The sequence below is a fragment of the Poromitra crassiceps genome (assembly GCF_964638095.1).
Source record: "Poromitra crassiceps genome assembly, chromosome: 3".
Lineage (NCBI taxonomy): Eukaryota > Metazoa > Chordata > Actinopteri > Beryciformes > Melamphaidae > Poromitra > Poromitra crassiceps.
The window spans coordinates 48,784,450-48,806,550 of NC_139625.1; the positions used below are offsets into that span (position 1 = coordinate 48,784,450).

At 42.0% G+C, this 22,101-nt stretch overlaps 2 protein-coding genes across 2 annotated transcripts in view; one reads left to right on the forward strand and one right to left on the reverse strand.

Annotated features, from left to right (window-relative positions):
- Positions 1-3,011, reverse strand: part of srp54 (signal recognition particle 54) — a 36,803-nt gene extending 33,792 nt beyond the window's left edge. The window contains exon 1 of the mRNA XM_083633765.1: positions 2,927-3,011. The gene's annotated coding sequence lies outside the window, so the exon portion shown is untranslated. The remainder of the gene's footprint in view (positions 1-2,926) is intronic.
- A 5,841-nt stretch (positions 3,012-8,852) lies between these two features.
- LOC310772627 (uncharacterized protein) lies at positions 8,853-20,863 on the forward strand. The gene is made up of 6 exons (XM_083632473.1): positions 8,853-8,986; positions 14,550-14,710; positions 16,344-16,462; positions 16,846-16,983; positions 19,136-19,453; positions 20,621-20,863. Exons 1-6 carry the CDS (start codon positions 8,879-8,881, stop codon positions 20,764-20,766), a joined length of 990 nt encoding a protein of 329 aa, XP_083488599.1. The 5' UTR covers positions 8,853-8,878; the 3' UTR covers positions 20,767-20,863.
- Positions 20,864-22,101: the final 1,238 nt, after the last annotated feature.

Here is a 22,101-nt window from a genome sequence, read left to right on the forward strand (position 1 = left end):
TTTTTTTTACAAATTTATTTACACAATACGAAAATACAGGTTCACAACATAGAGGTTACAAGACAACTGTTTGAGGTAAAGCAAAGTCCATTCAACATAATACATACAGAAAATACAGAAAGGAAAGAAAAGAAAGGGAGGCATATGAGAGACTAGATTCAATAGACAAGGCTTTAGTTTTCACAGCTTTAGAGTTTGTGCAGTACTTTAGTGTATCCAGGTATGCTTTTAAAGTCGAACTGAACCCGTTTCTTCACGTGCATATGAGTCCGTTTCAGACTGAAAAGTGAAAACATAGTTTGTCAAAAAATGACAGGTTGAGAGGCGGGTCATAGTATCATGTCGATGATTTTATTTGACAATTCTGGGGACTGGATTGGGCTTTGGCCAATCCTGGTGTGTTCCGCCTCCAAATCGAGTGGGATTTAGTGTGTTGTGGCGCTCCCCTCGGGAAGAGCCTGGTGACGCGAGGTTAGTGGCTGAGTGGAGCTCAGCGAGCCGCAGGCAGCCAGCTGCCTTCGTGTTGCCGAGCGGAGAGAGCAGCACGTCGGCCTGGAATCTCCGAAGTGCGACCCCTGACGACAACCAAGCTCTCGGATGCACGCGCCATTATCGCTGCTGTAAATACGATATCCCTGGAATGCGCGTTTTAACGAGCCAGTTACATTTCTTTGCATTCTTAGAGATTATAGTTTTAGTTTTTTGTTCATGTTTCTAACAATTGGCCAAGTTAGTAGTTAGTTTATGGGATAGGAATTCTGCCAGATGACAGGCACTAGGCGCCATTTTCTACTTCATTTGGAAGAGAAAATTATCCTGAAATGAAGATTTGATTGACAGCTGCATGTCGTGATATGATTGGTTGAAATGGGGTAGAAATTTGATAGTACTAGGTGACGTCAGCAAACTGTACATTACTGTTATCAATGAAATCTTGAAAAATGAACTTTTGATGTAAAAAAGTGTGAAAAACTAAAGAAATTAGATTGTTGTGATTTTCTTTGCATACATTATTAAATAGGTGCACTGCATACTAGGGTTGGCACGATGGACGATGGCATCGACCATCGTGATTGGCCGACCCCCCATCGACCTCTGAGCCTTCTACATTGGATCATCGTGATTAATTATCTGTTTGAAATAAATGTGTGCCGTTTTAATAATAAAAAAGTCCACTTACCATGACGCGTGGGGGACGCGCCGGTGGCATTAAACGAGCGCACCCAGTTCAGACTCAGAGAAGCCTCCCCTCCCCCGCTCTAGTGTGTCTCTGCACTGGGTGCGCTTGTTTAATGATGCCGGGGCGTCCCCCGCGCATGAGAAGTCAGTTCTTTTGTTGTGATAACTTTTAAGACAAAGAAGAAACTTCACGTTCTTTCCTGTTTACAACCCAAAGTGAGTACAAGTCTTCTACTGTGAATTTAACTCGCCTGTTTCCAAAGTGAAAGTTGAAGTTGATACAGCACTAGCAATATTGAACGGCGCAAAACAAATAGGCTAAGGTTAACGTTACAGATCCTGACCAACAACATGTGCGTGTGTGTTGAATTTAACTAGCTGGCAGAAAACTGACAGAATTACTGGCGGATATAATGTTAGATTCGCGTGGACTTTTGAACCTAATAAGAGAGAGTTGAGGAGACTGGAGAGAGTTGAGAGAGCACAGCAGCTACTGCTAGCTGTTACACACTGCTTGAGTCGCCTGGCTCTGTGCAGTAGTAGCCTGCCTGTCGGTCTCATGAAGAGCTTAGCTATCCTACTTTTAACGTGCATTGCAGCGGCGGATGGCATAAATGACGATGCCATCGTTCAAAACGATGTTTCACTGTAAAACAATCACGATGGATATTTTTGTGACATCGCACAACCCTACTGCATACCCAGGTATTTGAACTAAAAGAAAAGAAAAGTAATTTTTGGGTTCAGCTCGACTTTAAGTATGACTTGAAGACAGTAAGATTAGGTTTCTGCTTTGCAAATTTGCTGGCATGTATATGGAATTTTGCTAATAGAGAAATTAGGTTGAAGACATATATTTTTTTAGAGGGGATTTCATCAAAAAAAAAAAAAAAAAAAAAAAATCAATTTTAAAGTTGAGTTGAGTACCTAATTTCCTGTTCAACAACATATTAAGGTAACTGCCAAAAGGTCTGAGTAGTACAGTCCCATAAAAGGTGAGTTTCTGTTTCATCAACAAGGTGACAGAAGGAACAAGAGGGTCAATGTTTAGTTTGTATTTTACAATAACTGAATTGACAGGATAACGCCTGTGCAATATTTTCAGAGATACTTCTCTTACTTTATTAGAGAATTGTCTAGGACAATAACCAAGTCTTTTCCCAATCTATGTCGAGATACGAGTTGTTCCAAACAAATATACAGGCAGGTCTACTGAAAGTCTCCCTCTGAATTAGTTATCTTATTCTCACGCTGGTATATTCACGTAGGTCGTATCTACGAACGTTATACCAACGTCCTGAGAAGGGCTAGCTAGATGTCTCTCTCTAACATAAGATTGTTCAACCATGTTATTATTATTGTTGTGTTCAGCTAGAATTAGCTAGCGTTAGACATATTCTCTGTAAAGCCCTATGAGACATGCTTGTGAATTAGGGCTATAAACAAATAAAATTGACTTGCCTAGCTGCTGCTAACGTTAGCTGTCTTCTTGTCTGTCTACCTGGATCAGAGAACACTACCAGTACTGGCAGCAATATTTGTCAGCTGTTTTTCTTGGTAGCGTTAGCTTGTCACCACCAGCAACCATTATGCTAGCCAACGTTAGCCTAGCTGCTAAGTAGCCTAGCGGGGAATTTTCATCAAACTGGAATCAGGCCCAGAGTGAGTTCGTGCACACGGAGACAGCTGAACAGCAGTGTTTACAGATTAAGACATTAACAGTACAGTATGAAGGCGTTCATCTTACCGGGTAACGTTAGCGTTACTGTGATGCGATGAGTTGATTTGACAAACAGCTGGCTGGACAAGCAACTCACTTTGGAGGAACGTCATGCAAACCTCCGCGACCCGGAAACACAACATATCTGCTAAAAAAAAAAAAAGAAAAAAAAAAAAAAAGAAAGAAAAAAAGCTTCCACTCTCGCTTTTTTTAGAAGCATTTTTTCCAACAATATTTTCTGTGCTCATAACACAATAGACAAAAAGTTAAATGTCAGAAAAGGACAGAAATATGCAAACATGGGGGGGGGGGGGGGGGGGGACTCTTGAGAAGACCCGCCCTGCGCATGCGCCTTACAAGTTTGTTGTGTTGATATCCTATCTCAGCAACATGCCTTCAACTGAAGGAGAAAAACGGTAAATTAACAATAAATTCACTAGTTTTCCATCCATCAAATTCTTTTCTCAGCTAAACTAGCTAAACTAACGGTTACTTTGCTAACCCAACGTAAAGTTATTTCGGTTTTAACGTTCAATTAAAGTTACTGTCATTAGTTCTGGTCATCGTCTAATACATTAGCTTCTCAATATGATAAGGTGGGAAGGTCTGTCTGTTTAATATCAAAGGCCCCTTTGTTGTTAGTATAGGGCCATGGACGCCCGATTGTCTCTGCGACCAAAATCGATGACTGTCTATATTGTAGGCAAATAGATAACAGATAAATGATCATAATGGTCGTTCTTCTACATTCTCCAATTGTCTTAACTTCTTGTAAATTAAATAATGTTGAAGTTTTACGATTCATCAGATTGCTGGGAAACTGGGACCTCCTTACCCCTGGTGGTGTGAGTGAAAATGTATTGATTGACTCGACAGTGGTCCCCGGACCCCACGTTGAGAACCACTTGTATAAAATATGATGATTTTTCTCCTCAGACCATTTGGCTTCAGTGTACGACCCAAACCTCGCAAAAACGAGGAGAGGTTTACCTGCATCAACCCCCAGAATAACAATATATCCCTGGGGCTTCTTCCTGCCTTGAAGGTGGGTCTCTCTCTCTCTCTCTCTCTCTCTCTCTCTCTCTCTCTCTCTCTCTCTCTCTCTCTCTCTCTCTCTCTCAATTCAATTCAATTCAATTCAAAGGGGCTTTATTGGCATGAGAAACATACATATACATTGCCAAAGCAAGTGTAAAATGAGGGTTAGCGTTAAATGTTAAAATGTTAAAATGTGCGTACAGTTAAAGATATTGTAACGAAGTGGGTATTTGTCCAAGGAACTGGAGACTTGAAGTTGGTACAGGCTTTTTATTCTTGTCTTCACAATACACGCTCCTAGCAGCTAGCTTCGCTGCTAGCTCTAAACCACCCGGTCAGCTCGCCCACCCTGGCCTGACTGGCCTCCGCCCCGGCCGCTGGTCACATATATCCCCTTCCCCCTAGGAACACACCCACACATATCAGTTCCTAGCCAAGCACGGAAACACCCCAATACACGTAATTACCCGATACGTTACACATCCCCCACACAAATTTAATGTCGCTTCCACGCGACATGCACAACCCACACACATCCCCCTGTACCAAAACACACCCAACACAATATTTTTCCCATCACCACATCAAATTATAATTCCCCAACAACAGTCTTTTCTTTTCAGCACCCCGTCATAATGTCCAGTTTTCATTAGGTACTCCGTAATGTCTAGTTTTCCATTAGGTACCCCCATAATGTCTAGTTTCCCATTAGGCACTCCATAATGTCTAGTTTTCATTATTTCCTTTCTTTTTCACACATTTAAATTCAACCCACATTTCCCACATTTAGTCCCTTTTAAACCCCATTTCCATCCCCCCTTTTCCCAGCTTCACCAATTCCCCTGAAGCACTCTTTTCGGTCCCCCCTTTTTGTTTGTTCCAGTAGCAAATGCACGAACGAGCACCGGATCGACATCCTCGTCCTCCGGTCTCCACTCGCGCCCGTCGACTCTCCAGCTGACCCTGGCGTCGTCCTCCCGGCCTCGCACTCGCTCGTTTTTCCGTCCCCCTCCTCCAGGGTTGAGGACAGCAGAGCGAACACCACCGGCGTCGTTCTTCCCCTCGGCTCTCCACTCGTTTTTCCGTCCCCCTCCTCCAGGGTTGAGGACAGCAGAGCGAACACCACCGGCGTCGATCTTCCCCTCGGCTCTCCGCAGTGCAACGTTAGGGGGTGTATAGCGGTTAGGCTGGGCCGGTTCCCCCGGCGGTAACCCCTCTCGCTCACTCGGAGACACGAGCGTCGCTCTCCAGACTGTAACAACGCTGCAGACGATGTCCCTCTCTTCCCTCTGGCTGTTCACGCTCTTCCCAGCCTGCGTCTCACCTCCGGCCTCCACACTCTCAGTGCAGTCCCTGGCCAAGTGCTCCGGTGACTGGCAAGTCCAGCAGAGTCTCACCTGTCTGCCGCCTGCACGTCTCTCTTCTCCCGCTGTCCCCCGATCTCCGACAGCCTCTGGACACTCTCTGGCTAGATGTCCGATCGCGCTACATGCCCAGCAGGCTCCCTGCTGTCCATGTCGTTGTCCCGCATACCCGGTCCGTCTCCCGGAACCGCATCGGCACCACCTCGCCACGTGGCCCGGCTCTCTGCAGGTCCAACACAGTCTCTTCCGTGGCTCTTCCGGCCGCTCTCCCCGCTGCATTACCTCCGCGCTCATCAAGTCCACCCGCTGCATGACTTCTCGCAGCGCCCGCATCACCTCTACTGCCCAGGCAGGAGTCTCTTGCACCAGCCGTCCGACCTCTCTCAACACACGGGCCTCCATGCCCGCCAGCATCGAGCTGATCCCCGCCGTCAGCTCTCCTTTCCTCCCGTTCACCGATGGCCATTCTCCGGAGATACTTGATTCTCCGCGCACCATCGCACGTGGTTTTAGCAGCTAGCAGTTAGCAGTTAGCACCCCTGGTAGCTAACTTACTAGCGCTAGTTTCTAGAGCCAAAAAGCCGCACCACCCGTCTCTTTTGCCGTTCCTTCTCACCCTCTCCCCTCTCGGCCGAATCAGAGGCGTTACCGCTTTACTGTCTGACACCAATGTAACGAAGTGGGTATTTGTCCAAGGAACTGGAGACTTGAAGTTGGTACAGGCTTTTTATTCTTGTCTTCACAATACACGCTCCTAGCAGCTAGCTTCGCTGCTAGCTCTAAACCACCCGGTCAGCTCGCCCACCCTGGCCTGACTGGCCTCCGTCCCGGCCGCTGGTCACATATATCCCCTTCCCCCTAGGAACACACCCACACATATCAGTTCCTAGCCAAGCACGGAAACACCCCAATACACGTAATTACCCGATACGTTACACAATATACAAATAAACTTGGAACTTGTGTAAACACTGATTTTGTTCTTATTAGAGGTATTTAAAGCTATACAGCAGGAGCAGGAGGCAGACCCGGGGCCTATCCTGCTCTGGGTTGAGGGTGGTTATGTTCCATTATCTTCCATCCTTTTCTTGTCACAACAGTTCACAAAGCGTGCTGCTGTGTTTGCACATTGTGGTACTTCCCCCAGTCTTCGTATAGTTGGCAGGTGGTTAGGAAGTGCAGCTCTGTTTCCACCTCCTTTTGTGTGCAGTGGGTGCACAGTCTGTCCTCTCTTGGGAGCCAGGTCTGCCTGTGGCGGCTAAGGGGACATCTCTCTACAGTCTCTCTGCGGGTGAGGGCTTTGTTATGGAGCGTGTCAGGGTCACTTTCTTTTAGATGATAGTACAATTTAAATGCTCTCTTTTGAATTTTGATAACTAGCGGGTATCGTCCTAATTCTGCTCTGCATGCATTGTTTGGTGTATTCCATTGGACACGGAGAATGGTTTTGCAGAATTCTGCATGCAGAGTCTCAATTTGGTGTTTCCCCCATTTTGTAAAATCTTGGTTGGCAAGTGGACCCCAGACTTCACAACCATAATAGGGAAATGGGTTCTATAACGGAGTCCAATATTTTGAGCCAGATTTGAATTGGGATGTCTAACTTTATGTTTCTTCTGATGGCATAAAAAGCCTTTCTTGCCTTGTCTCTCAGGTCGTTCACAGCTTTGTTGAAGTTACCTGTGGTGCTGATGTTTAGTCCGAGGTAGGTATATTTTTTTGTGTGTTCTAGGGCAATCGTATCTAGATAGAATTTATATTTGTGGTGCGGGAGGCTGGGTCCTTTTTGGAATATCATAATTTTTGTCTTGGTTAGGTTCACTGTCAAAGCCCAGGTCTGGGAAAATGTGTGTAGAAGGTCAAGGTGCTGTTGTAGCCCTTCTTTGGTTGGAGACAGCAGCACCAGATCGTCTGCAAACAGCAGACTTCTGTGTCTACTAGGGTGATGCCAGGTGCTGCAGACTGTTCTAATGTTTTCGCTAGTTCATTGATGTACACGTTGAAGAGGGTCGGACTCAAGCTGCAGCCCTGTCTGACCCCCCGGCTTTGGGGAAAGAAGTGTGTGTGTTTTTTGACAATCTTAACAGCACACTTGTTGTTAGTGTACATTGAGTTTATGATGTCATAGGTTTTTCCTCCAACACCACTTTCCAATCATTTGTAAAGCAGACCCTCGTGCCATATTGAGTCAAATGCTTTTTTGAAATCAACAAAACAGGAGAATAATTTGCCTTTCTTTTTGTTTATTTGGTTGTCAATTAGGGTGCTGAGGGTGAAGATATGGTCTGTTGTACGATAATTTGGTAAAAAGCCAATTTGGGATTTGCTCAGGACATTCTTTTCAGTGAGGAAATGTAGGAGTCTGTTGTTGATGATCATACAGAGGATTTTCCCGAGGTTGCTGTTAACACAGATTCCACGGTAGTTATTGGGATCAGATTTGTCTCCACTTTTGTGGAGCGGTGTTATCAGTCCTTGGTTCCAAATTATTGGGGAACATCCCCGAGCTAAGGACAATGTTAAAGAGTTTTAGTATGGCCAATTGGAATTTGAGGTCGGTGAATTTTATAATTTCGTTCAGGATGCCGGCGTCAACACCACAGGCCTTCTTGTTTTCTAGTGATTTTATTTTGTCCTGTAGCTCTTTTAGTGTAATTGGGGAATCCAGTGGGTTCTGATAGTCTTTTATGGTTGACTCTAAACTTTGTAGTTTATCTTGTATGTGTTTTTGCTGTTTATTATTCTCTATTGGACTAAAGAGAATACATCTCCATTTTGGATGGGTAGATCCTCATGTTTTTGTTTGTTTAGAGTGTTCCAATTCTCTCTCTCTCTCTCTCTCTCTCTCTCTCTCTCTCTCTCTCTCTCTCTCTCTCTCTCTCAATTCAAAAGGGCTTTATTGGCATGATAAGGTGCATCTTACATTGCCAAAGCATACATTAGCAACACTTAGCAATTACAAAGAATCAAATACAGAAAACAAGACATTTTGTTACCCAGTGATAAGATAGAATAGAATGGAAGACTATTGTTGACCAGAATCTATTCAGAATAATAACAAAACAGTAATAAACGGGCAATTAAACTGTGATAGTGCAAATAGTGAGCATTTACAGTATATTACAAACAAAAGAAAATCACAGAATTTGTCTGTCTGTCTGTCTGTCTGTCTCTCTCTCTCTCTCTCTCTCTCTCTCTCTCTCTCAAATCGGGGCAAGACCCCAATGTGAAGCATGCTTAGGTAAATACAAGAAGGTAATTTAGAAGAACTTAGGCCGCGTTTCCACACATGCAAGGTTGCACACATGATTGATTTGATTGATTGATTGATTTTATTCAACAATATAAAAATAGATACACGATATGAGCTCCATGTACAATTTTAAAACTGTCAAGGATAACACAATAAAGCTAGTATGCTTATTTCCATTGTGGTCCTTGCTGGCTGTCTTGTTTCATTTGATTCTTCTGTTGTGTTTCATAGGAGTTTCTGCCAGACAGCTATGATTACCATGTCTGTGAATACAAGACCATCAGTAAGACAGACCATCATGAGAACTTCAGGACCACTCTGCGGATGACCTTGTCAACCACGGATGAAATAAAGCTGTGGCTGAAGTCTCACAGAGTCGGCTGGAGGGTGGAGCGAACAGATCACGGAAAGGGCAAGAAAGTTCTTTACAAGGTAAGACATCCTACACTCCTATTTGTACAGGTCAGGCAATGTTCGAGTATTATTAAACAAGCACAAATTTGCAATAGCTGCGACCAGGGGCGGTTCTAGGCCTTTTTTGGGTGGGCTTTAGCCCACCCAAAAATAGTCTCAGCCCACCCAAAAATTAGAGGCAAAACCCCCCTTTTTTCTTTTCTTTTTCTTCTCTCCAAATCCAATTAAAGTACATTTTCTCAGATTTATTGGTGTCTTTCTAGTCACACAATTTAATAGTCAGTGTTTCCCATACACTGATCTATTTGTGGTGGTACACCCTACATAGATTTTGACCCCCACAAATACTACCACATATTAATTTCAACTAGTTGACTGCAAACTCCTGCTTTAGTGCTTACAGTATATTATTATCTTGTCGGAATATTATTCCAGCCAATAAGTTAGGAAGTTCCCTTTTGATTTAATTTTACTTTTGTTTTGCCTACAAAGCAAAATGTTACTTTACTTGAAACTTCCCTGAAGTGATTTTGGTATTATTTATGCAAGCATAATTCTACCATATAGTAACCTGTATGCAGAATATATATAGTATATATAGGGAAACAATTTTTTTTTCATCGCTGTAAAACCACAGAATGGTAAAGAAGATATTGATGTGTGTAGTTCTTCATAGATCTAGTCTCTTCATTTTGATCTCAAAGTGCGCCAGTTTGATCCATTTTTACTTGAAACTGTAGAAAATTTTCTTCCGGGGGGGCATGCCCCCGGACCCCCCTAGGGGTGCAGCGGCCCATGACCTTTGGGTGGGCTGAGCCCACCCAAACCTCTGACGCTAAAACCGCCCCAGGCTGCGACCATGTTATGTGCATTTTCAAAATGCAAGATGGCAGCAGCAGCCCACACTACTCTGCCTCTGCCACCCTGCAGTTCAGAATTGGCCCCCCACTGCCCCCTTTCAGCCAATTGGCGTGAACACACACACACACACACACACACACACACACACACACACACACACACACAAACAAACGCACACATACACAATCTAGTGACAAATTTCAGCCTCCTAGGGCAAAAACTGTGCCCACTAAAGTGTGGTGAACCTTTTGTGCACCAACCTACTGACAGTTACTTATATAGCTGCTGGTCACAGCTAATAAAAATAATATTTTTGGTGGAGGGAATGTAGGTAATTATAAGGCCTATATATAGGCCTTTCTTAGCACAATCAATGCTGTGCCTCATACAGAATGCCCAGCTCCTCCTTAGTTTGCAAAAAAAGGGTGGAGTATCTTAATATTTAACACAGGCAATTCACATCTGTGGAAGATGTAAAGCAGTGTTACTGTTTCCCCTACCATTCTACAGGCCTGGCGGGCCCGCCAGGCCTACAGCGCCCCCGCCAGACCCGAAAATAAATTGCACAAAAAAATATATATTATATTTTTTATTTTTTTTCCTGCTCTCCCCAAAATTTAAATTAACCTTTATGGCATATTATTACAATACAACAATACTGGTGTTGACAGTGTTGACAGTAATAGAAGATGCCAAATCATTCAAAACAATAAGCATTTTGCTTTTAGGAGCATTGTGCCAGCGTGCAGCACTGTTCCAAAATGTGTCAACGTGTGTCATTGCCTGGGAAACGCACATCCCCATAATACATCTGTTCGCATCGCATCCCATAATAGTATGATGATACTTGGGATGCCATTGCGAACAGGTTAGCTAAAAGTTTAACGTCGCCAGCGAGGGCCCCCACCGTTGCGGTCAGGGTACGTTTCAAAATCCCTCCAGGCCTGAACATTTTTCTAGGGGAAACACTGAAAGCATACACTTACCTGACGTCAGCACAACGCATAGGTGTAGGAAGCAAGGGGGACATTGTAGGAGTACTATAGGAATATTATAGGAGTACTATAGGACTATTATTGGAATACTATAGGAATATAGGATTACTGTTAGAGAATGAAATTCCACAGCCAAAAGGTAAACAGTGAACCACTTGAAGGAAACCAGTTGAAATGAAATGATGGAGCCAGGAGTCAGAAGAAGTCGTCTGATATGATGTATTTGACATAGATCTTGGCCAAGAGCAAGAGATGGACTCTTGGCCAAGAGATGCACTCTTGCATATTCACGAATGGATACACAGGCTTACATACATTGAACAGAAAGTCAAAGATACTTATAGGACACACATCAGATTACATGTATTGACGCACACTTGAAGGCTACTCTGTAGACTCAACCTATCAGTTATTCTGGCCCTGTAGAGGGCACCGTGGCACGGTGACAGGGCACAATGTGCGATAGAGAGGAGCTGCAAATGTAAGGTACAAGTTATCTAAATACGTCTGTCTGTGTATGTACACAGGTTATCCAAATATGATGTATATCTGTGTATGTAACAGAGGTAGGCAACAGCACTCGAATTAGAGTAAATCTTGAGTTTTTTTATTAAGGGCAAAACAGACGCGTTTCAGCCTTAGGCCATCATCAGTGTACATCAGAACAGATGACAATGGGTAGTATATATAGAGGTGTGGTCAAACAAATCACCTTGAAAAAAACATCAGCAGATGGAGTGCATCTGTGGAAGCTGCAATGCAGCCAATCACAGAGAAGGAGGTGAGGCCACAGCTCGAACAGGCAATCAACATCATTTCTAAGGACTATCATAGTAGTGACAGCCCTTGTTAAGTACATAACATTACGAATTATAAACAATACAAAATACAAATTAGAAAGTTAAATAGAAAGTTAAAAAGAGGGTTTTTACCAATCAATGGGACAAATTTCTCAGGGAGTTGACACATAACATTACAAGAAACAACCTAATAGCAATTCTTCATTTAGGCCTCTAGGGCTCTCAGTTTGTAAGGTGTGGATGTAATAAGCTTCCCTTTGGAGTAAGAGTTTATCTCTGTCTCCACCTCTTCTGAGAGGCTGAATCATTTCTATGCCTTGAAATTTAAGAGAGCTGACATCATGTCCTACAGAGTTAAAGTGACGAGCGACTGGGGATTTCTCGTCCCTGTTCCTTATGCTGGACTTGTGTTCAGATATCCTGATTTTTAATTCTCTTTTAGTTTTCCCAATGTATATGAGCCCACAGACACATCTTAAAAGGTAGACAACAAATTTAGTTCTACATGAAATTCTATTCTTGATGTAGAATTGTTTTCCAGTATGGGGATGTGAAAAAGTGTCTCCTTTGATCATTGCGTTACATTGGGCACAGTTTAAACATGGAAAATTACCTGCTGGGAGGTTACGATTAGAAAGAAAATGCTGTGGAGGAACATAACAATCAGCTCTGACCAAAGTATCGCTCAAGTTTTTGGCACGTTTATGTGCAAAGATTGGTGGGGATTGGAAAGAATGAGCTATAAGGGGATCACTGGATAAGATATGCCAGTGTTTCAAGACTACTTGCTTAATGTCAAATGTTAAAGGAGAGAAGGTTGTAGCCAGAACTGTTTTGGAGTCCCTTTTAGGGGGAGGCTTAAGAGTCAACAGGCTATTCCTTTCTACCTTTTTAACTTTATTTAAACAGGTCTCAACCACAAAATCATTATAGCCTCTTTTTTTGAAGCGTTCACACGTTTCTGAGGCTTGCTCTTTAAAAGCCTTATCTGAACTGCAGATTCGTTTAGCTCTCAGTAGTTGGCTATATGGGAGACCCTTCTTTAAACTTGGAGGATGGTAGCTGCTATAATGTAAAAGAGTGTTCCTGTCGGTCGGTTTTCTATAAACTCTGGTGTTAAGGTGGTCTGTTTTTTCCACTAAGACATCTAGAAAAGAGACAGAATCATTGCTATGCTCCAATGTGAATCTGATAGTTGGCATGCATGAGTTCAGGTATGAATTGAAGGCTTGTAAAGAAGACACACTGCCTGAGAATACACAAAAAATATCATCAATGTAACGAAACCAGCATTTTAGAAGAGAGGAATAAGGATTGTTATGATAAACAAAGTCCTCCTTGAGCGATACTTTGGTCAGAGCTGATTGTTATGTTCCTCCACAGCATTTTCTTTCTAATCGTAACCTCCCAGCAGGTAATTTTCCATGTTTAAACTGTGCCCAATGTAACGCAATGATCAAAGGAGACACTTTTTCACATCCCCATACTGGAAAACAATTCTACATCAAGAATAGAATTTCATGTAGAACTAAATTTGTTGTCTACCTTTTAAGATGTGTCTGTGGGCTCATATACATTGGGAAAACTAAAAGAGAATTAAAAATCAGGATATCTGAACACAAGTCCAGCATAAGGAACAGGGACGAGAAATCCCCAGTCGCTCGTCACTTTAACTCTGTAGGACATGATGTCAGCTCTCTTAAATTTCAAGGCATAGAAATGATTCAGCCTCTCAGAAGAGGTGGAGACAGAGATAAACTCTTACTCCAAAGGGAAGCTTATTACATCCACACCTTACAAACTGAGAGCCCTAGAGGCCTAAATGAAGAATTGCTATTAGGTTGTTTCTTGTAATGTTATGTGTCAACTCCCTGAGAAATTTGTCCCATTGATTGGTAAAAACCCTCTTTTTAACTTTCTATTTAACTTTCTAATTTGTATTTTGTATTGTTTATAATTCGTAATGTTATGTACTTAACAAGGGCTGTCACTACTATGATAGTCCTTAGAAATGATGTTGATTGCCTGTTCGAGCTGTGGCCTCACCTCCTTCTCTGTGATTGGCTGCATTGCAGCTTCCACAGATGCACTCCATCTGCTGATGTTTTTTTCAAGGTGATTTGTTTGACCACACCTCTATATATACTACCCATTGTCATCTGTTCTGATGTACACTGATGATGGCCTAAGGCTGAAACGCGTCTGTTTTGCCCTTAATAAAAAAACTCAAGATTTACTCTAATTCGAGTGCTGTTGCCTACCTCTGTTACTGTGATCTCCCTGCAACCTGCACCGATTGAGCTGCTTAAGACCTGGAGCTGTGCGAGCTATTCCCTTGCTGCATATCTGTGTATGTACACAGGCCATCTAAATATGAAGTATGTCTGTGTCATAACTATATGTAACTAAAATGGAAATGTATATGAATATATTAATAACTAGTGATTGTCCAAATAAAGGCTAATGTGATGTAAATTTTCTCTATCAATTACTCATCATGTTATTTATAGGAATAGTGTTGGAATATTATAGGAATACTAGATCCCTATTGCCAAATCAAATTTTATTGACTGTATCTCCTAATAGACAGAACAGGACTAGACAGGGCACGCTTGGTAAGTGAAAAGTTCAAAAATCCATCCCAGGGGAAACACTGGAATGAATGACTTCTTCTGAATTTAGCAGAAGAAACGGTGATATCTCCAACTATGGTTGCTCTTTTATTTTCCTTTTTTGTTCTTTTCTGTCTTTTTGTTTACTGTTTTTTTTTCTCATTTATTGTCTGTATCTGATTTTAATTATGTGCAAATGAATAAAAGTAAACAATGACCATTGCAGATGTCACTATGAATAATGTGAAAGAGAGGATCCGATTAACAGATTGTTGCCACAGACCTAAACTAACAGCTGTACTGTCCATTTAAGGTGATCTTTAGGTGCCAGTATAACGTCAGAGCCCGCGTTCGGGGCCATTCTCAGGGCACTAACACAGTGCCAGGCAGAAGCAAGAACACAAACTGCCCTGCTAACATGACCGTGACCCTCCTGACATGTCCTGCTGAAGATAGCAGAGGCAGGCCGTGTAGGTAAGTAAGGCTCACTCTAAATATGACATCTTCTGATTTCCGAGGACCACCTTCCCAAATAAATGATAGGCTATCATTGTGATATCTTGATACCAGGGGATGAGAAACACTGCCCTAGGTTAGGGCTGGTTGATATGGTTGAAATCAATATGATAATCATAAGGATTTTTCTCGATACCAATATATCTCACATTATAGTTTGTTTTCGTTGATATTGTGTGCTTTGATGTAATTGTTAATATTGGTTTAATTTCTTAGGTAGAGATGATGTAGCCTGGGTAAACCCATCCCCCACGTGACCTGCTCTCAGACCTGTTCTCAGTCACTATGGTGACTGGGAACTGAGAGAGCAGGTCACGTGGGGGCTGGGTTTACCTAGGCTAGAGATGATGCATCAGCCCATTAGAGTTTATTCTCTCTACCTGCACAATCTTTTTATCCGCTTATCTCCTTTCGTTTGTTCTTGTTTTTACTATGTGCAAATAAATAAATGGTACATCTATGCAAAATCATGTTAAATAATTAATGTTAATATAAAGTGATAATAATAACAATAATAATATAAAATAATTAATATAAAATAATTAAATAATTAATATAAAATAATAAAATAATGAATGTTCATCTCATTGAAGCGAATGGTAATGTTAGGTGTGATGTCAAACAAGGCAGAAATCTTCAAATAATATTCCTACCATACCTCATTTTCTAAGTTTTTTTTTTAAGTGAAATTTGCTTGTCATCATCAATTTAGACTGCAGAAATGTAAGTCACACAGGCGAGGCTGGTTTCGAGGTCTCCAACTTACAAGCCCAAGACGTTAACCATCCGACCAAAGGGACAATCCCTTTGGCCAAGGACCAACGTACGCTTTATCCACCCAGACCCCGGTTCGCTACACTATCTTCATATCATCACAATATGATTCCACTGAAAGATGATAAACGATAATATTGAATTATTGTCCAGCCCTAACTCTAGTGTTAGCCCTGTTGTCCTGTCTTCTATAGTAATCCCCCTGCCACCCCCGAGTTTTGAAATGGACATGAGTGCTCCACCAAGCCACCTATTGTTTCGGAGGTGTACTGCAGCCAACACGCCGAGATACATTTGAGTATGTACAGTCTCACTGTCGCCGCTAGTCGGTGGCAAGTCTCCAAGTCGAGGCTGCGCAGAACCCTGTCAGCGCCTTTAGGGTTCATGCTCCTGTCAGTGCCCCTGACCAAGGCAATGGCAAAAGAACTGGAGTTGGTCCCCGGGTGCTGCACTGCGGCTGCCCACTGCGGCTGCCCACTGCTCCTAGTTCTAGGAAGGTTCCTAGTAGAGGATGGGTAGAATGCAGAGGTTGAATTTCCCCATGGGGATAAATAAAGGATTGCCCAACCACAATAGTAGCAAGCACACTCACCAAACGTTAAAACGCCAATGCTGAAGAAGGCCTGTTTGGCTGAAAAGTCCGTTGTAGCTGACTGCCCACATGATGGATTCAACTTTTGAAAGGACATTCAAGTGTGCTGGCTGTTCTCTCCTTTAGATAAATAAAGGATAACTTAACTTACCACACACACACACACACACACACACACACACACAGTAAAGATCATGGTATTTTTGTCCAAATTTGTCTCCTCAGAAGCACGGACCCTCACGTGCCCGCCTTCCCTACAATAGTGACCATGTGCAGTGACCACAACCATGACATCCATGAGGCTGATGTCCTGAGACACTGCCACCTGGAGGACTACACACAAGGTATAGAGAGCCAAGGTCACGCCCTTTTCCGCGTTCACCATACGAACCAAGGGATTCATTTTTCTATCTACATTCCGTAAAATGCATATAAAATAGTTCTACTCGGTCAAACCAAGCGATACAGCTATATTTAGAATCAGGAGAGACCATATAACATTTCACTTGGACCAAAAATAAAAACATTTAATTTTTTTTATCCATTTTACTTTTTACGAAATATAGATGAAAAAATGAATGGCGGATGAAATCCCTTGGTTCGTACGCTAAATGCGGAAGTGGATGTGATTTTGGCTCTCTATTCACTCTTTCAACTCTGCTTTATATGGGCGTCTGGGTAGTGCAGCACTCTGATGGAATCTTTTGTTTGATTCTCTCTGTCTCAGACGAGTATCAGGCTGAAGCTGAAATGGATGAGCCATCACCGGTCAAAATGAAACGAGGGCGACCCCCAAAGAATGCGCACAAACCTCCCCGCACCAAGTCTGGCAGGGTGGCTACCGCGAAGCCCACCGCTATTCGGGGTTTGTACAAAGTCTTGAAAGTTTTGAAAATGCTTAATTTTAACAGTCGTGTTTTCAAGGTTAGGAATATGCTTGAATTATACTCATTGGAAAGTGTTTGATTTTCAACATAATCTGGTGTTTCATCTACACAGTAAACCCAAAATCTTTTAACGCCTTAAATGAAATGATCCCATCGTCTCCATTGTCTCCTGGCGTCTCACACAAGACATTGAGCAGAGCTGGATTGACTGCATCGGCTCCGAACAAAATGAAAAGGGGCATTTTTGCTCCACTCCGCATCATGAGGGCGAGCCATCTGCTCTCAGCAATCCTAAAGACAAGTGCTTGAAAAGTGCTTGAATTTTCAGGGTATCCACAGGGTCTTGAAAAGTATTAAAAGTTGATTAAGATCCTTAAAAAGTATTAAAAACCTCTTTTCACCTGACAGCGGGGAGCTTCACCGCCAGGAGTTAGCATGTGGGAGGATCACGCTATTCCCACCAGTTCTGTTCCGCCCCGAACAGGTGCCCCGACCACTCAGAGGAGGCGCTAGTGCAGCGACCAAGACACATACCCCAATCCGGCTTCCCACCTGCAGACACAGCCAATCGTGCCTGTATGGACCAAGCCGGAGGTAACAGGGGGGCACGAACCTGCAAATCTCGTGTTGGTAGGCAGGGAATCTACCGCTACACTACCCGAATGCCTGGAGTCCCATTAGTGAAGGGCATTTGGACAATGTTCTTAAACTCAACCAATTGTTGTCATTCTACCTTAGGCTACTGTTTTTTTGAAACTACATAATTTGTTTACTTGGAAAGAGTACATTTTCACATTTGGTGTGTACCATAAATTCCATTGCAAGTTTGGTCTTAACACGTTCACTGCCAAGGACGTGTTAACACGTTTTCAGAATCCAGCTGTTGACTGCCAAGGACGTGTTAACACGTTCTCAGAATCGATTTTTTTTTTTGACGGTGGGACGTTGATCTAACCCTTTTACGTCTTCTACACCAGAATTGGAGGTATTGAATGTGTATAATCTATTTTACTGACCCACTGAGTGTCGACATGTCTCTCCACAGTAGAAAGAGGCGACCCAAAACTGGAGGGAAAAGCGCGACGAAGCTGTTCTCATACTGTAAAATTGATGGCGAAAACGCTTTCACTTTCGCGCTGATGCACAGCGGTGGCAACGGTGGGGGGTTCCAAGAATAGATTGGATGCACACTTTGAAACACGCAGCATAACTATGACCAGAATCGCATCAAAGCTCTCAACCAAAACTCCACGAAACGAGCGAGTCCACCCAGACTTCCTCAAACAGCGGCCGCTCAAACAGGCAGCAGCCAGGCAGCAGCAACTTCGTTGTGACACGCCCGCTGGAGAGCCAGGGAGGCAGGAGGAGAACACACACGGAGGGAGGAGTTGGAAGCAGAGGGGGGTTTCCTGCTGTTATGGAGGAAATTACTGTTCAAAACTATTGTTTAGATGTCTGACTCTTACTGATGCCAAAAATGAATGGTTAAAGTGACTGTTCTATCGAATTTCACAAAAAGCCGTTTATCTCTGAATAATTTTTCTGACGCTGAAACCATGCTGTATTCAACTGCTAATGCTTACATAACTACTAACTCTACAAACTAACTCTTTTAGACAGAGAAAGCACACATTCTATTAGTTCTTTTGAGATATTGTGTGTTCACAAAATCTTAGCAGAAAAGAATCCTCGGGTCTTGAAAGATGAGCCAGAATCCTCAAAAAAACCCTCTGGCAGAAGCTAACTACAGTAAAAAAAAAAACGTCTGGCAGTGAATGTGTTAAATGTAATATTAAGTGGGATTAAAAGCGTCTTAAAAAGTCTTAAATTTGACTTGTTTATACCTGTAGACACCCTGTTAGCACTGCTCAAACTCAATATTTCGACAAATATTTTTCCTGTCCCGTTAACAGGATTGATAGTAGAATTGACTTGTTAAAGACATAACCCGTAATATAATACAAATTTGATGCCCCCTTGCGGCAAATTTATATTTGAACATGAATTATTTGCTTTGTGTGAAGTCCTTGAAAATGAAAAATACAAAATAATAATAGTGCTTGAAAAAGTACTTGAAAGTCCTTGAATTTCATATTGTAATGTCTGTATGAACCCTGTATTGTTTTCCAGCATCACATCAAGCTGCTGTAGCAGGGTTTTCTGAGATGTGCCAGGAGCTGGTTGCCATGGTGACGAGCGACTCGTCTCTCACAGCCTCAGCAGCGGCTGCAGTAAAGGCCTTTCAGGACATCAAAGACAATCCATCCAAGATCAGCACCGCCTTAAAGACGTTTGGCTTAGCCTCTGATAGCTCCACAGTGAGAAGCAGGGCACGCCCAGGGGGGCAAGGTCACCCTGCCAAGGTCACCACAGGACCTGAGTCAGCCAAGAGGGTCCCAACACCAGCTGCCCACTCTGTGTCGGAGGGCAACAGCCACCCAAATGAAGGTAATTGTGAGTCAGGGCCATATCTTTCGCTCAGTGCAAGGGCAAGCATTATCTTTGCAAGTTTCTAGCACTCAAAATCAAATTTTCTCTCCTTTTAATTACCACTCGGTCGCTGAAACAGGTCCTTTGATGTACTAACCCAGTGGTCTTTGATGTACTAACCCAGTGGTCTTTGATGTACTAACCCAGTGGTCTTTGATGTACTAACCCAGTGGTAATTTAACCCAGTGGTAATTAAAAGAAAAAGTGAGATTTTGAGTGCTAGAAATCTTATTATAATTATAGCAGCAATGGGTTGTGGCCGGGCACTGACAGAGATGCTCACATCCAAGTCAAGTCTCAAGCTTTTAATTTAACAATTAGGTGATTGCCCTAATTACCTAATGATGTGATGTCATCAATGATGTCAGTGATGATGTCATCAGTGATGTCATAAGTTCAGTGATGATGTCATCAGTGATGATGTCATGTTCCACGAGGAAACGTGTGGAGCTTTTATACTCTGTGCGGGTTTCTGCTCGCGGAAGTGAGTGGGGGGCTTGCAAACTCTGTCCGCCCAGCTGCGTCCACGTAGATCCGCTAGTAGTGACAGTACAGTGACACCATGGCAAAACTGTTCAAAATGACATTATTTGGACCAGTAAGTTCAAATGACATCATCATGACATCATTTGCACCAGGAAGTTCTGTGAATGAACGAGGAGCTCATTCATTTAGTTTATTCATTTATTAAAATGAATAAACAGCAACTGTTTGATACTCCCTGGAGTGGACATAAAAACATTGAGATGATTTATGTGAAAATGTTTTAATTATGGTTTAAAATAGAAATATACAATACAATAATTACAATATAAATACATCAATATATAAAAGGATGAACACTACAAATGGAGATACTTTTGTGATGTTTGAAAATCAGCAAAGTGGCCCTTTAGGTGTGGGGAGTGTTATTCATTCACTTACCCCATTTCAGCTAATAGCAGGTCACCAATGTGTTGAGCCAACTGAGAAATGGTATATGTGGTTCATTGTGTCAATATTTTATTATTGGGTATAATTGTGTCTTCAATTGTAGAGATAACTATGATCAAAATAGTCTTTCTTCTAAATTCTTTAGTCATGGTCACTTCCTGTAAATAATGGTGACGTTTAATAATTCATCAGTTTGCCCTGAGGAGAGAAGAAGAGAGAAGAAGAGGAGGAGAGAGGAGAGAAGTGAGAAGAAGAGGAGGAGAGAGGAGACTGCCTGGTCTGTGGCGCCCTCTGATGGCTGGAGCGGGGAACTGAGTCATGTACAAGTCGTGTTGTAGTTTATAGTAATGATAATAAGTTAACAACAACTCTATTTTATAGCATTATTCTAAAAACTATTTACAAAGTACATACAATAACACCCAGTGATGTGAAACTACCACAATGAATGATAGAATATAGTATATATTCTATCATTCATAGATAGGCATTCATATTACACGTGTGCGCGCACACACACACACACACACACACACACACACTGTTAATTTGATTGAGAGACATGATCTTGCTCTCAAGTCAGATTGTACTGAAATAGAGTCACTGTTGAAGTATCATCTTGTGACTTTTTTGATGGGGGAAAAGGTGATCATTAGGTGCATATATGATCCACCCCACACCCCTGACACAAGTATCAGCACCTTCAATTATGCTCTTGCATCAACCCTGGATGTTAAGTAAGGAGGATACAATCTGCTTTCTTTTGGCGACTTCAGTATAGATTTATTTAAAAATGAAAGTCAGTCACAGGTAGCTGATTTCTTAAATACATTATACGCCAGCTTTTTATATCCTCTCATCTACAAACCATCAAGAGTGACGGATAGGTCTGCTACACTGAATATCTTTTACTAATCTTTAGGTAAAGTGGCAAAAACTGGTTTTTTTAACTGACATTTCTGACCATCTTCCCATTTTTCAACTAACATTGACTACTGTAAAGTGTCAAAAGGGGCTGTCAAAAATAAATGAAAAATACAGAATATTTGACATAAGAAATACTGAATGGTTTAAAATTTTGATTGATGATATTTCATGGGATGCTGTTTATAAGCAAACTGACTCAGATTTAGCCTATAAAACTTTATCTTTATTCAACTCTGCTATCTTTATTCAACTCTACTTTTAACACTTGTTTCCACTTGTGAAACCATGCAAGAATATCCGGAAATCTTTTTTTTTTAAACTCAAATCCAACACCCTCGAATTCTGCTAGGTAAAATTACAGTCCACCTAGGGTTTCCTGTCTACCAGCACATTATTTTGTTGTTTTTACCTATGTCTGTTTCTGTTTTTAATTTATGTGAGAGAGAGAGAGAGAGAGAGAGAGAGAGAGAGAGAGAGAGAGAGAGAGAGAGAGAGAGAGATATGTATGTATGTATGTATGTATGTATATATATATATATACAGTATATATATATATATATATATATATATATATATATATATATATATATATATATATATATATATACTACTTTTGCTGGGCGGTTGCATTATTGGTGTCTCCAAAAACAACAACATTTTGATTGATTTATAGGCTACAATGTAACAATGAGAACAATTAGGCTACCATAACCTTGGTATTGATTCTTGACCTCAAGGCAGCTGGG

Excerpts from the sequence above, each read along its gene's own strand:
- LOC310772627 (XM_083632473.1), top strand. The coding sequence starts at position 8,879 with ATGACCTTGTCAACCACGGATGAAATAAAGCTGTGGCTGAAGTCTCAC. Across the intron at positions 16,463-16,845 it reads CCTGGAGGACTACACACAAG|ACGAGTATCAGGCTGAAGCT; the intron begins GTATAGAGAGCC and ends TCTCTGTCTCAG. Across the intron at positions 16,984-19,135 it reads GAAGCCCACCGCTATTCGGG|CATCACATCAAGCTGCTGTA; the intron begins GTTTGTACAAAG and ends ATTGTTTTCCAG.